This window comes from Manis pentadactyla, chromosome 2 (genome assembly GCF_030020395.1).
Source record: "Manis pentadactyla isolate mManPen7 chromosome 2, mManPen7.hap1, whole genome shotgun sequence".
Taxonomy (NCBI): Eukaryota; Metazoa; Chordata; class Mammalia; order Pholidota; family Manidae; genus Manis; species Manis pentadactyla.
Window position 1 is genome coordinate 157,689,715 of NC_080020.1, and position 16,380 is coordinate 157,706,094.

At 39.7% G+C, this 16,380-nt stretch overlaps 1 protein-coding gene across 1 annotated transcript in view; it reads left to right on the top strand.

The window, feature by feature from the left end:
* Positions 1 to 2,642: 2,642 nt before the first annotated feature.
* The window catches only part of ZC3H6 (zinc finger CCCH-type containing 6), an 81,488-nt gene continuing 67,750 nt past the window's right edge, over positions 2,643 to 16,380 (top strand). Inside the window, exon 1 of the mRNA XM_036905051.2 lies at positions 2,643 to 3,629. Within this exon, the coding sequence (XP_036760946.2) occupies positions 3,598 to 3,629 (32 nt within the window). The 5' untranslated portion in view covers positions 2,643 to 3,597. The remainder of the gene's footprint in view (positions 3,630 to 16,380) is intronic.

A 16,380-nucleotide genomic window follows, 5' to 3' on the forward strand; every position in this document is an offset into this window, starting at 1 on the left:
GGAAGCAACATTTTGAAAGTACTACAGCAAAGACTGGGCTCACACCCAGATGATTAGTTTTTTTGGAAACTTTCCAATGAATGTGAATACGGCAGGTATTCATTTGTAACCTTGAAGTGCACTGTCCAGGAATATTTTTTCCCCAAATTAAATCCAAGTTTAAGTCCCTAACTGGTAGGCAGGCAGTAAACACTGTTGTCATGGGGGCTCTATCCCCCTACAAAGGGTCCCACAAGCATTTAGGAAATTTACAAGCTTCCAGTAAGGGTGAGAAGAAGTCCCCCTAAACAGGCATTCTGTTTGAATGTCTAGTGATCTACTGCTCCTGGGTCACATCAGGTCCCTGAAATTTTTGCCATAATTGGGAGTCGTGGTATGCCAGGGCTTATTCTTATTGGCCTGGCACAAAACAAGGACAATGAAATGAATTTCTTGAAGCTGACCATACTCAATTTAAAGGAATTAGCTTTATTCTAAGTACACCCTATCTGGTTAGTATAAAACATGGTATAAAATATCCTTTTATAAAATAACTATGATGAGATTTTTTTAAACATCTTTATTTGACAAAATAAAATGTTTTGTGTGCATTGGGGGTGGGGAGGATTGTCAAAGGTAAACAAAGCCAGACATCAATGAAAACTTTTTATTCAGTAGCTATTGACTGGAGGGGAAAGAGTAGAGCCCCATTCCAATTTGTGCAGAGGTGATTGGGCGTTTTAAAGGGAGAACGAAATAACACATATTGTGTAATTCAATTTATATGAGATGTTCAGAAAAGGCAAATCTGTAGAGACAGAAAGTAGATTAGTGGTTGCCTGGAGCAGGGATGGCAAGACAGGATTAATTACAAACAGGCACCTGGGTCGATGGAATGTTCTAAAACAATGTTGGTGATGGCTTCACAGCTTGGTAAATGTACTGAAAATTATTTAATTCTACACTTAAAATGGGTGAATTTTATGGTATTACTTCATATATTGATAGAGTTGCTCTTAAAAAATAAAGGAAGAATGAGGAAGAGGGCAGGGGGAGACACGTGCAAAATTACAAAGGGCCAGACACTGTACATATGAGCAGGCCAGCTGTGTCTGCTTGCTGGTATTTGTGGAGGTTAGGGTTCTAGCCTTCCAGAGACTGGGAGACAGAGGCTTATTCTTCCTGATGATTACATTTCAAAGGAATGGCTTTCAGGTCCTTCACAAACATGCTGCTGAGTTGTAGGAAATAACACATAGATCTCAAAGTGATGGAGGAAAGATTTACAATTAAAAGCCCTTCTCAGTAAATGCTCTAAGAAAGGAAAGTCAGGGCCTCTGTCAGGTGTCGGCCAGAGCAAACCGTAATTCTCGTGGCAGCAGTGAGCTTTCTCAGGTATTTTAATATGGGGGACTGGTGCCATCCCAGGGACATGGCCTTAGGCTGCTAGGAGTCATGCTAGTGTATGGCCAGCTCCTAGTTGTAGAGGTTTAGACGGAGTTGTGTGCTGAGAGTTCTGCAGTTCTTATGGTCCACATTCCACTGTTAAGTAAAATCTATTAGGTTGAAAAACTAATGATTTAGTTTAATCTCTGTGATTGATGCAGTCCTTCTTAACTGACACAGTTAAAGACAAGGTAGGGAATGTTAGGTTTAGCCTGTAACTTAAAAAGAATTTTGTCTTAAGATCTCTGGGCGCTTCTAAATTCAAAACCTGCAGTTTCCAAGGTGGGAGCGCTGCCTCCTACCCTGCATACCAGATACATGCTCGCTCCCTTCCTGGTACCAAAGGAGGAAGGCCAGGGCCTGACACCATATTTTAGCTTCCAACTTGGTAAGTGGTGCACACCAAGGGTTAGGAAAGAGGCTTTTCCCTTAGGGAGAACTGCATTGTTCCACACACAAACCAAAGACCTTAAAGAAGGTTTGAAAGAGATCCTGAGAACTCCACATACAGGGAAAACAAACAGAAAGGACAACTGCAACTGTTTACCTCAAACGCCTTTGGATAACTGCAAAGAAATGAGTTATCCAAATTAGCTACAGTTATGGCCTCAGTCACAGAAAATAGCTACCATAGAGACAGTCCTAAGATTCTACTGTAACCCCAAACTGTAATTACTGTTACTCCAGAGGAACTACCATAGATGTATGTGCTCTTTGAAAGTATCCTAGAAATACATTGTGTCTAAATGTGGCAGATGTCTGCAGAATTATCATTGTACAGGTCCAATGTAACCGCTACATCCAACTTAGATAAGTACAATGTCTTTTATTCAATGTACATACCCCCAATTTTTAATTCTAAATTGACTGTACTAAGTGCAATTGCTTCCGAATGCGCTGCATTTATGCACTAGCAAAACCCTTTTACTAAGACATAGAAATTTAGATTATTATAGTTAATGCAACCATTAACTCCATCACTTTAATAAAAATAAGGACATTTCCTTCAGAACTAATTATAGTATTCATGATATTGTTAACTATATTAACTAATAATACATGGTAATATACTAAGAAGATCAAAACATTGACTTATCAAAAAATTATTTCTAAAGTTCATATTCCTAAGTGTAAGAAATTTACTGGCTAGTTGTTTATAGAATACTCGTGTATATTTTATATATGAAATGTTAATATTCTTATGAAGTAAAAGTTTATATAATACCTTTAATAGCTATTTTTTTTTTTACTATAGACTAATAATCGGGTAAGTTTGGTATTAAATATAGGAAAGAGTTACATGCCAAACTATTTTCCCCAAAACGTGATTCTGGGCATTCAACATTACAAAAACAGCGATTTGCTACAACCGTAGAGGAGAAAGCACATTCCCCTAGAATTTAAGCAATTAAGGATTTTTTTTTTTAAAGGAGACTCCACTGCCGCCGTGTTATCCGCCTCCCATCCGCGCCGGTAACAGCTTTGGGAGGCTCTCCGGCACGCCTCAGCCTCTGGGTGGCGGCGTGTTGCAGGAAAAACCACGGTCAGTCCAAAACCGGAGGCGCGCACCCACAGCGCGGAGACCGCAGCCACTGTCCCCACGCCGAACATCTGCGGACTCCGCCCGCCGACCGGCCGCTCCTCCGCCGCTTCACAGAGGGTAGGGACCCGCCCCTGGAGGTGACTGACGGGCTGTATCCTCCAATGGCCAGCGCGCTCGGCCCCGGCGGGCTGGCCCAGGGCCGCGGCACGCGGAGGAATCTCTCTCGTCCCTTAGTCCCGGGCGAGGTGTTGCGGCCGGCGCCATTTTATCAAGCCGCCGGTCTCGGGTGCCGCCATGTTGGTGAGGAGAAATCACCGTTACGGCCACAGTCCAAATCCCCGCGACGGTGCACGCCGCGCGCCCGCTCCCCAGCCTCAGCCACCGGCGGCGAATAGAGACTAAAGCGGCAGCGCCGGCAGCGCGGGCCCGTGGCCCAGTGTTTGCAGTTAGAGCCCCACCTCTCTGGCGTGGTTGTTAATAGACTGGAAAGTCTGTGTCTGTGTCGCTCACTAGTAACCGTGAGTTTTTACCACCTCGTCACCTCGGCGGCGGCCGGGAGCAGGCACCCGCAGGCGGCGCAGGGGTCCTCCCAGACCTGCCCTCCAGCCCCGCCCCGTTCTTGACCAAACATGACAGACTCTGAACATGCAGGGCACGACAGGTCGGGAACCCTTGTCTGTCTTTCTGTCGGAGGAGAGGAGGGGTCTGGGGCGGCGGGAGCGGGCCGGGCCGCGCGCCTCCTGCATGACTTGGACGTCTCTGTGTGGCCCCAGGGCCTTGGCGTGCGCCCTCCTGTCACCCAGGCCTCGGCCGCGGGGAGGCCGCCCGGCCGCGCCCGCCCCCCTCCCGGGGTCCCGGCCGGCCCCGCCCCGCCCCAGGAGAGCCCCCCGCCCCCGGGCTTGGGCCTGTCGGGCGCCCACGCGCTGGCTCCGGGCTGCGGTTCGGCCCGGGCTGGGGCTGGGCCACCCTCCACGTAGCACCAGCCGAACCTCGGATAACGAGTTTCAGTTGACGTCTCTGCCCTAGCACACTCCAAAAATAAACATGTCTTGGGTTTTTTTTTTTTTCTCTTTTTTTGGTAAGGAAAATTTTCAGCAGCCCCAAAGACTTTGTAGTTAAGTAGCCTTGCCCCTCGGAATTTGAGACGGCAGGTGTCAAGTTAAAAATGTTAACACCAAATACTTAGGGTTTGCAAACAGTGTATACAGCACAGTCTCCTTGTGAAGTAAAAACTGGATGGATATGCAGTTCTACCTCGATTTTCTAAATAGTTCGTATAATTTGGACATTTAACAGATTCTGGTGGGGTTTTTTCCCTATGCCTAAAGATGCACATTTTTGGTTCCATTTAGTGGTTTGGTTTTGGACATATTTTAAATAGTGCAAATAGCATACTTAAGTTTTGTCTAGATTTTTGATTTATTGAAACAAAAAGGGCTTTCGTTTATTAAAATCACTGGAACAAAATCCATTGCATCTGATTCTTACTAGAATACTTAAAAATGTAGAACCTGGCGGTTACTCCTTTGTGAACAGAAGTAATCAGAAGTATCCATTGTACTCTAGACTGTATACGAATTGCTGAAGTGTTACTTGTGGAGTAATGTGATCTGCTTTTGGTAAAGCATTCCAAATGTTTTTGTTTTTTTTTAACCCGGAAGCAGAGCTCACAAGCATCACTGAACTTTGAAATATCTAAATATCTGGTAACTTTGAGAGGAATATTGATATTTCAACAACAGTGGTACTATAGTAATAAATCTCCAGGTGGCAAGTCCATTAAACATGTAGTCATTTCTAGAAAGTAAACAACACTTAAAAATTATGGCTATATAAGCTTTCAGTTTGACACCGTTCTCATGATTTTACATTGAGTCATTAAAATGGGAAAATTGTTGGAATGGGTTAAGTAATGTCTTGAGAAGTTTCCCACTCAATGTCTATGGACCAACCAATGATGGCGTTTTGCTAATGCAGCATAAAATTCATTCTTTTGTATGGGAGAAGGTAATCTCTTCTTGGCTCACAGAGCACTTCAATATGTAAAAGTACCTATTCTACCTAATGAAGTAACCATGTTGCCAAATTCAGATATCAAATAGTTCTGCTAGTAAAGAAGTGTGATGCCAGACTTAAAAAAAAATTAGAACTTTTAAGATACTCAATTTAAGAAAAAGTTAACAATTTAATAGAAAATGCCAGTTCTTTGTAAGATATATTAACAGCTTAGTACTAAAAACTAAAGATTAAGCAGTAGTGATACTTAGTTTTTTTGTTTTATATTAGGACTAAGAAAATAATATTCTCTAGTGATTTCTGAGACAAAAAGTTCAGCTTTATTTTAACTGAACTCGTTAATTGGCAATTGGCAGTAGTATTCTAAGGTAAAAAGAGATGGTTTATCTTTTTCACACATTTTTTTGTCAACCATCATGAAAAACGAAACTACCTCAAAAAGCAAAGTAGACTAGGTAACAGGAGAAATGGTTCTAGCCCCAGTTTTGCTACCACTTATTTGTGAATTTGAGCAAATCTAGTTTCTTAATGGTAAGAAGGTTCTACAGGAATTTTTCAAGTTCTACAAGATCACTGTTTCTCAGCCTTCTTTGGGGAGCTTTTTAAAAAGTGTTGATATCATTTCCATTGGTATGAGCTTCAGCCTAGATTTTAAGATTTTTAAAACCTCCTCAGGTAATTCAAATATGCCAAATTGACAACACTGTACTAGATCCATGTTTCCCAGTCTTAAACTAATCAGAATCACTTTGCAGAGTAAAAGCTTTTTTGTCCTGCTGAGAGCAGCTGAGCCAGATCTCTAGGGAAGGATTATAGTAATCTGTATTTTTAAAAGGCTCCCCAGATGACTCTTAAAAGAGATCTGGGAAAAAAATGGACTAATCCGTGGAATCTCTAAATATTCTATGCTTCCATATTATTTTGCACTGTAATAAAAGTTTCTGTGAATTAGGTGGAGAAAATACATGAATTACGGTGTTTCGAACTAGGCATGGGACTGACAGTTTTGAAAATTAAGGTATATTGTGAGTACAGGAAGAAAGTGTGATTTTTATTTACAACTGCTTTGATTGTACAAATTAAAACATTGCTATTGCAGTTTACATGACAATGAGATTCTAAATGTAAATGGAAATTCATAGAAGGCACAATTTTTTTCTCCTTTAAAAATTGTTTTCTTGCACATTTTATATGGTGAACATTTTGCACGAGATTTGTTTACCAAATGAGTTAGCTTTTTTTAAAAAAAATACCCATTTTATGTACTTTTCTGGGGTGAAAACATTGTGGGTTTTTTTCGTTGTTTTTTTTTTAAGTGCTATTAATATAAAAATACCTAAAAATAAACTTGTGGATATATATAGAATGTCAGTAAAGGACTTCTGCATAGATGTTGAGAAATAAAGAATAGAGGTGGATGAGTTGGGGGAAGCCAAAGGCAATAAAATTCTTGTCTCTCTTTTCATACACTCATCTTTGATCCAGTTCTCTTAAGCACAGCTCCAGCCACCTAGCTTTATATTTTAGCTGGATGTTGACTCAATTAAAACAGTTCACAAACAACTCTTAAATGCTAAATACTAAGTCTCTGCTTTAGATACATCTGCAGAAGAGTAGGAAAGATAAATATATACCAAGTAACTATTACATAATTTTCTGAAATATGCTAAAGGGAAAAAGTTTACAGGGTCCACACTGGAAAAAAAAGATGATTTTAACTTGAACAGTGTAAGAGTTTGTGATCCCCAGTCTTTGATTGTTAAGAGGTATGGATTGTACTTTCCTTTGGGAGGAGGTTATTTTTCAACCATTGTGAACAACTGTTCCACCTTCTTTTCCTCCTCTCTCCACTTTCTCCCCATGTAAAGCAAGAACAACAAAACTGCAACTAGTTAACTGCAACCAGTGCTTTCCCTCACTAAGCTATGAATTAATTTATTTTCAATGGTGAAATACACATATAAAATTTACCATCTTAACCATGTTAAGCCTCAGTTCAGTGGTGTTAAGTACATTCCCATTGTAGGGTAGCCAATCTCCAGAATTCTCTTCATCTTGCAAAACGTAAACTCTATCAACTTATTTTTTATTCCTGAATCTACTAATTTATTGTTAAAGCTATCAAAGTGAGTTTTTCTTTAGCAAATATAAAAACCTCAAGTTATACATCATGTTCCAGTTTGATGTTGAAAAGCACTTTGACTCTTTAGGAAGACATTCTTCTTTTCCCAGCCCCTCAAAAATGAATTATTTTATTCACTTTTAAGTTTCATTTATTTTCATTCAACACACTATTCTGTGCCAAGTACAGTTTTAAGCACTGGGAGAACAAATCTGAATACACCATCACTGAACTTGCTCTGCAGGATCTTATAATCTGGTGGGAGAATCAAATTGGTAAATGCATAGGTACAGCACCAGTGCTAAGTGGAGGTACAAACTGAGCACAGTAGTGGGCATAGATGGGGGCTTTAGGGAGGCATTGTGGGAAACTATGTCTGGAGGATGAATAAAAGTTTGGCTGAACAGAGACAGAAATATATGAAAAGCATAAAGAACTGAAATGGCATGATAGGTTCAGGGATGATAAAAGTGCTAATATGTGAAGCGTGTACAACTTTGGGAGAATGAGGAAAAGGCTTAAATGAGGATGTAAAGATCTCAAAAGTTTTTTAAGCAGGAGAATGATCAGATGTATGTTTTTGGTAGGATACTTGAGGGCTAGGAGGGGGTGGACTACAGTTGAAAGATAAGTGAGGGAGCTTTTATTCATTTTCATTAAATATTAAGCACCTGATATTTAATATGTATGGGCTTGGGGAAAGCAGCAGGAAAGAAAAAAATCCTTGCCTAATGGAGCTTCTGTTTTCTTTGGAGAGAGAGACAATAAACATGAGAATGTGTTAGATGATGATGAAGGACACATCCTAGGTGTGTGGGGAGGATATTTCTATTTTAAATAGGGTGCTTAGGGAAGCACTTAATGAAAAAGTAGCAGTTGAGTAAAGCTCTGCAATAGGAGAGCAATCCAGGCCCAGTACATCTTGGGAAAGAGCATTCTAGATAACAAAGTGGAGAAAGCCTAGAGCCAGCCATGAGCCTATGTAAGTATAAAATGAGAGCAGTGTGGCTAGGGGAAAGAATGAGCAAGGGAGAAGAGCAGTGGGATGAAGTTAGATGGGCAACGGGGCGGGGGGTGGGGGACGGCGATTGTATAGGCCTTATAAAGCCATTGTAAGGAACTTGAATTTTACTCTGAGTGGCATGGAAGCCACTGGGGGATTTGAAAAAGGTGGGGCAGGGTTATGCTGTGATAAAAGTAAAAAGGAGGCTGTTTACAGTTATCAAGTGGCCAGGGTAGTGATGGTTTAGGCCAATGAGGTGAAAATGGATTTTGGATACGGCTTGGAGGTAAAACCAGTAGGATTTGCTGATGGATGGATGTGAAGCATGAAAGAAAGGAATGAATCAGAGGTACTGTGAAAGTCTAGAAATTGAGTAGTGAGGACCTGATCAAAAAGCATTGGCAATGAGAAAGCAAAAAGGCAACATTCATGAGAGATTTCTTAGAATTGATTGAATTGGAGATAAAGATCTGGGAGTTTTTAGCAGAGATGTTAGTTGAAATGATATCACCCAGGTATGTCTGTAGTGAGCCACCAAGAAGACAAGTTTTCTAGAAGCCAAGAAAGGAGAAAATTTCAAAGAAAGTATGATTACAGAGCAGGTAAAGGAAAGTAAGGGTTGAATAATTGGCCCCAAAATATACTAAATTAGTTAAAAACTTGGTTGAAAGAGTGCTGCAGGGTTTGGAAACAACTGGCCTTCAGGCCTAAACTCTGCCAACACTGTTGTTTGGCTGACAGAATGTTTAAAAATATTTGTGTTTGAAAGGCATGAGCCTTGCCTTGTATTCTCCACTAGTCATGTAAAATGAGTATGAGATGTTTTCATCAGGGAGTGTATTCTCTCCATGTAGATGTTACATGGAAAGCCAAATTATCAAAAGTTCCCTAGTAAACAGGAATATGGGATTTGAATGAGGAAGTTGATTATAAATGACTAGAATTTTAAATGGCATCAACCTCTGATAAAGTGATATTTCCATTTCCGTAATATTTCTGTCAAGCGGACACTTGTTTCTGTTTGCCATACAGGATACCTCTCTTGTACACAGTGCTTACGTGGGCACTGCTCACCTTTGTTTCTCTCTTCTGTTTTTTGTCACTTTTGCTAACCAACTCTCTTTCTGTTAGGCATGTTTCTATTCATTACATGTTAATATCTTTAATTTAGTTAGTCTTCTTTTCCTTAGTACTGTGTGTGCAACTTGCCTATATCTGTTCTGGTTCATTGTATTTTGGTTTCATGGTTGAACTTTCTGAGGGCATTCTTATTTCCATTATCTTTTTTGAGGTGTTTGGGTCCTTGGAAGTGTTACTTGATTGCTAAATGTTTGATAAAATTCAACGGTGAAGCCATTGGATTCAGGCATTTTGTTCTTAGGTAGTTTTTTGATTACCAATTCAATTTCATTGCTGATAATTGGTCTGTTCAGATTTTCTGTTTCTTTCTGGGTCAGCCTTGGAGGGTTGTATTTTTCTAGAAAGTTGTCCAGTTAGCATATAATTTTTCATAGTATTCTCTAATAATTCTTTGTATTTCTGTGGTGTCTGTAGTCATTTTGCCTTTCTCATTTCTGATTCTGTTTATGTGTGTAGACTTTTGTTCTTGATAAGTCTGGCTAGGGGGTTTATCTATTTTGTTTATTTTCTCGAAGAACCAGCTCTTGCTTTCATTGATTCTTTCTATTGTTTTATTCTTCTCGATTTTATTTATTTCTTCTCTAATCTTTCTTATGTCCCCCCTTCTACTGACTTTGGGCCTCATTTGTTCTTCTTTTTCATTAATTGTGAGTTTACTGCTTATATGGGATTGTTGTTCTTTCTTGAGGTAGGCCTGTATTGCAATATACTTTCCTCTTAGCACAGACTTCACTGTGTCCCACAGATTTTGTGGTGTTGAATTATTGTCATTTGTCTCCATATATTGCTTGATCTCTGTTTTTATTTGGTCATTGACCCATTGGTTATTTAGGAGCATGTTGTGAAGCCTCCATGTGTTTGTGGGATTTTTCATTTTCTTTGGGTAATTTATTTCTTGTTTCATACCTTTGTGGTCTGCTAAACTGGTTGGTACAATTTCTATCTTTTTGAATTTGCTGAGACTCTTTTTGTGGCCTAGTATATGATCTATTCTTGAAAATGTTCCATGTGCACTTGAGAAGAATGTGTGTTCTGCTGCTTTTGGGTGTAGAGTTCTGTAGATGTCTGTTAGGTCCATCTGTTCTAATGTGTTGTTTAGTGCCTCTGTCTCCTTACTTATTTTCTGTCTGGTTGAACTGTCCTTTGAAGTGAGTAGAGTGTTGAAGTCCCATAGAATGAATGCATTGCTTTTTATTTCCCCTTTTAATTCTGTTAGTATTTGTTTCACATATGTAGGTGCTCCTGTGTTGGGTGCATAGATATTTATAATGGTTATATCTTCTTGTTGGATTGACCCCTTTGTCATTATGTAATGTCCTTCTTTGTCTCTTGTTGCTTTCTTTATTTTGAAGTCTATTTTGTCTGATACAAGTAGTGCAACTCCTACTTTTTTCTCTTTGTTAGTTGCATGAAATATCTTTTTCCATCCCTTCACTTTTAGTCTGTGTATGTCTTTGGGTTTAAAGTGAGTCTCTTGTAGGCAGCATATAGATGGGTCTTGATGTTTTATCCATTCAGTGACTCTATGTCTTTTGATTGGTCCATTCAGACCATTTACATTTAGGGTGATTATCGATAGGTATGTCCTTATTGCCATTGCAGGCTTTAGATTCGTGGTTACCAAAGGTTCAAGGTTAACTTCTTTACTGTCTAAGAGTCTAACTTAACTCACTTAATATGCTATTACAAACACAACCTAAAGATTCTTTTTTTCTCCTCCTTTTTCTTCCTCCTCCATTCTTTGTATAGTAGGTATCATATTCTGTACTCTTTGTCTATCCCTTGTCTGACTTTGGGGGTAGTTGATTTAATTTTGCATTTGCTTAGTACTTAACTGTTCTACTTTCTTTACTGTGGTTTTATTACCTCTGGTGACAGCTGTTAAACCTTAGGAACACTTCCATCTATAGCAGTCCCTTCAAAATAGACTGTAGAGGTGGTTTGTGGGAGGTAAATTCTCTGAGCTTTTGCTTATCTGGGAATTGTTTAATCCCTCCTTCAAATCTAAATGATAATCTTGCCAGATAAAGTATTCTTGGTTCTAGGTCCTTCTCCTTCATTGCATTAAATATATCATGCCACTCTCTTCTGGCCTGTAAGGTTTCTGCTGAGAAGTCTGTTAGCCTGATGGGCTTTCCTTTGTATGTGATCTTATTTCTCTCTCTGGCTGCTTTAATAGTCTGTCCTTATCCTTGATCTTTGCCATTTTAATTACTGTATGTCTTGGTGTTGTCTTCCTTGGGTCCCTTGTGTTGGGAGATATGTGGATCTCCATGGCCTGAGAGACTCTCTTCTTCCCCAGCCTGGGGAAGTTTTCAGTAATTACCTCCTCAAAGACCCTTTCTATCCCTTTCTTTCTCTCTTTTTCTTGTACCCCTATAATGTGAATATTATTCTGTTTGGATTGGTTACATAGTTCTCTCTATATTCTTTCATTCCTAGAGATCCTTTTTTCTGTCTGAGCCTCAGCTTCTTTGTATTCCTCCTAATTTCTATTTTATTTATCATTTCCTCCACCGTATGTTATCTGCTTTTAAAACCTTCCATTGTATGTTTCATTTCTGATACTGTGTTCCTTAATGATTGGATCTCCACCCTGAATTCATTCCTGAGTTCTTGAATATTTTTCTGTACCTCCATGAGCATGTTTATGATTTTTATTTTGAAATATCCTTCAGGAAAATTCATGTGTTCGATTTCACTTGAATCTTTCTCTGGTGTATTTATAATTTTGCTTTGAACCAGGTTCCTTTGACATTTTGCATTTGTATGTGGCGCCCTCTAGTGCCCAGAAGCTTTACCCTCGGAGCTGCTCAGCCCCTCGAGCAATGTTGGGTGTGGCAGGGGAGCCATGTTGCTGCCTGGGGGGAGGAAAGAGCTGTTTTCTGCTTTCCGTCTGCTATACCTGTCTCCACTGCCAGAACCAGTGGGCCAAGAACACAGGTATAAGCCTCTATGCTTTGCATTTGTAGGTGCTGTAGGCGCCGCTTCCCTCTGGCTGGCCTGACGCCAGGGCAGAATTTGTGGGTTTGCAAGCTAGGTGCAGGGTGGCCAGGAGGAAGCGCAGCAGGCTGCATATCATGGAGGGGCACTTTGGAGCTGTGTAGCCAGCCAGGGGGCTGGAGCACCTGAAGATTGTGAAAGTTCCCAACCTGCTGGGCAGAGTGCACCTGGACAATTTTGTTTACCTGTCCTTTCTCCTGAGCAGTAAGGTCTATGCAATCCTTGCCCCTTTGGCAGCCCTCTCACTGTTAGGAAGTCTCTCAGACTGCCCACTTTTCTTTTTTCCTAGAGCAGCAGCTGGATAGGGATCCCTATTCCACAAGTGGCTAGAATCTCAGTCTCTCCAGGTATTCTGCCTGTCTTAGCTTTCCAGCCCCCCTAATCATGAGAGCACCATGTAATGTAGGTTTGTGCTCCCAGAGCAGATCTCCAGAGCTAGGTGTTCAGCAGTCCCAGGCCTCCCCTCCCTCCCTGCTCTGTTTCTCTTCCTCCCGCTGGTGAGCTGGGGTGGGGGAAGGGCTTGGGTCCTGCAGGGCCATGGCTTTGGTACGTTACTCTGTTCCCTTAGGTTTATTCTTTTCTCCAGGTATATGCAGTCTGGTGCGGTCCTCTTTCCTGTTGCTCTTTCACGATTAGTTGTGTTAATTATATTTTCGTATTATATGTGGTTTTAGGAGGAAGCCTCTGTCTCACCTCTCATGCCGCCATCTTTAATCCAATCCACTTCTATGAATTTTACCTTTAAGCCCCAAGATGGGAGATTCATTTTAAAATGGAGTCCTTCTTGCTTATCCTTATTGTGTTTGTATTTGCTCCATATAGACACAACAGATATTAATATATTCATTTTATAATTTAGGAAACAGATTTAGAGGGTAAATAACTTGTCTAAGGTAACTAAGCAACTGAGGGAGAACCAGTCATGTCTTCGGCATTCAGTTTCAGTACTCTCTCTGCTGCCTCCATTGCCCTATGATGAAGTAAACCTGTTATCAGATTCTGGATTGGCATATTGAACCCTTACATATATTTTTTTAGATATTACTTGGTCACAGGCAATTTCATCTTGTTTTATTATAAAATATTCTATGACAAAGGCTTTTTCTAAATCTTTCAGTGTTAAAAATTGAGTTTATAAAAATTAATGTTTTCCTATTCGATTTTAAGAGAATTTGAAATCAATAATCAATTAAAAGTAGCTAACTTAGATCTGCAAGTTTTTAACTACAGAATACAATAATTTCTCTTTTGTAGATACATTTTAACCTATTAAGGGAATTTATTGAAAATGCATAAAGGTCAGAACTGACACCTGTTTTGTTTGGATTTTCCTTGATTACTGGCTGTTGACAGTAAAATGTTAGCTCACTGGGGTTGAATGTGGGGTTGAGTTCTTCACAACCTGTACTCTTTGGCCCATATAGGAGGCTGTGGGTTGATTTCTTTTCTAGATCCTTAATATACATAGGAACCTGTTTTAAAATTTTATGTAAGTGAAAAGGGAACTAAAATGCATTTATGTAAGAAATACCTACATATTTTGACTGTATATATGGCACCAAATACACACTTTCTCTGAATAGCAAATGTCTAAGTGTGAAAACCAGTGTTTGATCAAAGCTGGGACTAATAAACCCAATCATCATCATAAATTAAACTTCTGGAATATGTGAATAAATCTGACGTATTGTCCCTCAAAGTATTCTAATTTATTATTAGAGTGGTCTAGTTTTAAAAATAGGACAGTACTATGCAGTAATAATTTCTCAGCCCTGTCTCCTGCTAGTTCGCTCCTGATTTATCCTTTTCTTAGTTACTTTGGATCCTCAGGAATATCTGTTGTCACCATAAATCTCCATGAACACTAGGCATCATACTCCATCTTGTGTTTAATTCTTGTGTTCAGGAGACTTTGGAAATATGGGAGGCTTTCACACTAACTGTTGCTAAGTGTTGCTTAATGACAGGATAAAATAGAAATACCCTTGGAAACAGACTTGAAACTCTGTATACCCCAGCTTCTTTTCTTTTTTGACTTGTTTCAGATAGGTTTTCATTGTTATTCTCTGAAGGGAAATTTTCCCTTGGAATCCATTTTCTTTGAATATAAAAACTTTCCCAGTTTCTATGAAAGTATCTTTCTTGCCTGAAGGGTTTCAGCTCAGGGCAAGTTCACTATGGATTCAGTGAGACTGAGAAATGACAAAGGAACATTCTTGGGGTAAAAGGGTTTATACCTGGCTTTATTCTCCCGGCGGTAGATTGAGAACTAGAATCATGTCTGCATCCAGCAGTCTGCAGGTCCATAATCCACCTCCATCTCTGCCTCTGCTCAGAGCACTCAGGCAATAATAGCTTATTGCCTGTGGGTGTGGAAGCATTGGCGTAGCAGTAGACCAGTTACATCATCAAGTAGCTTAGGGCCAGGTGAGGATCCTGGCCATAGGAACTTCCATTTTCCTCACAGTACCTATAGTCTAGCATATCCATTCATTCAAATGCATGTATTTCAGGTAAACCACAAAAGGAAAGGGAAGTGTAGTTGAGGGTTATTTATCAGGTACAGTGCAAAGTAATTACATAACTTTATTAATCCTTAACTCTGTGGTGATAAATTGATTAATCTCATTTTGTAGATAAGGAAACTGAATATTAAGGAGTGAGATAATTTGTTCAAGCTCATATAGCTAATACATGATTGGGAAGCAGAATTTGAAACCAGATGTTCTGGCTCTAAAGCTTTTGTTCTTCCACTCTACTATGATGTTTGTTTAAGCAATCAGTTTTAATATGCCTCAAGTTTAGTGCATTAAGTAGTCCTTTTAAGAAATCTTTTGTTGTTGGTTATTGTTCTTATTTAACACTCCTACTTTAATTTTCAGGTTCAGGTGACTTCACATTGCCAGAACCCTGGGTCCTCAGTAAATAAGAGGTGGTTTTTTGTTTGGGTAATTTTTAACGTTAGGTGAAAATTGCTGTTGTAGCAGCCAACCATCTCATTAGCATTCTACTCTGTTTTCTGGATATTGGTGCTTAGCTACTTTTTATTTTAGCTAAACAGCAAACCTTATAACAACATAGCAATTTTTATTTCTTCCAGCATCTCTTTTCTTCCCTCTTCTGACTTTTATGTAGATGCTTTTACCTAGTAGGCTGTTATCTAAACTGCACCACTCTTTATATCAACTTGTCTGGGGCTCTGAAATGAAATGTGGAGACCCTGTTTCCCAGAAAATCACTTATCTTTTTGCCTCTTTTTTTTTTTTTTTTTAACATTCACCACAGATTTTATTTGGGTATTTGTAGAGAGAGACCCTGAAGTTCATCTCTGCGTTTTTTCTAAGTATACTTTGGTGGGAAACAACAGGTACACCAAACAATGCACACATTTCACACAGGAAACCCACCACCTCCTTCTCTTGGGGGGAGGCAGAGGTCATGAGGAGCTGGCCAGACTCCTTCCCAGAAGCGACTGCTATCCTCATTTCCAGCATCTTGGGTTACTTTCGCCTGATTTTAACCTTTTCGTAAATTAAATCATACAGAATGTGTTCGGTTTCTGGCTTATTTTGCCAACATTATGTTCAGGTGATTCATTCACGTCACAACACAGAGCATATTTCGTTGCCGTACAGGATACTATCGTGTGAATATGCCACAGAGTGGACTTGTCTATTCTATTGAGGGACATTTGGGTTGCTTCTGGTTGTAACTGTTACAGATAATACTAATGAAAGCACTTTCTTTTATGCATTTTGGGGAGGAGGCAGATATATCCAGGAGTAGAATTGCTGGGTCTTAGGGTAAATGTACATTCCATTTCTGTCAAGCAATTGTCCAGGGTCCGGTGGTCACTCCCTGCAGGAGCACATAAGAGCACTCGTTGCTTCATATCTTCACCCATCTCAGCTGTTTCTGTGGTTGTGAGGTGGTATCTCCTTACCATTTTGATTTAAATTTCCATGGTGGTTAGTAAGTTGAGTACGTTTTCATATTTATTGATCCGGACAACATCATTTGCGAGGTGCACATTCAGATCTTTTGCCAATTTTTCTACTGGGTTGTCTGTCCTTTCTGTATTAATCTGTAGGAGCTCTTTGTATATATATATATGTATTTTTTATAGAT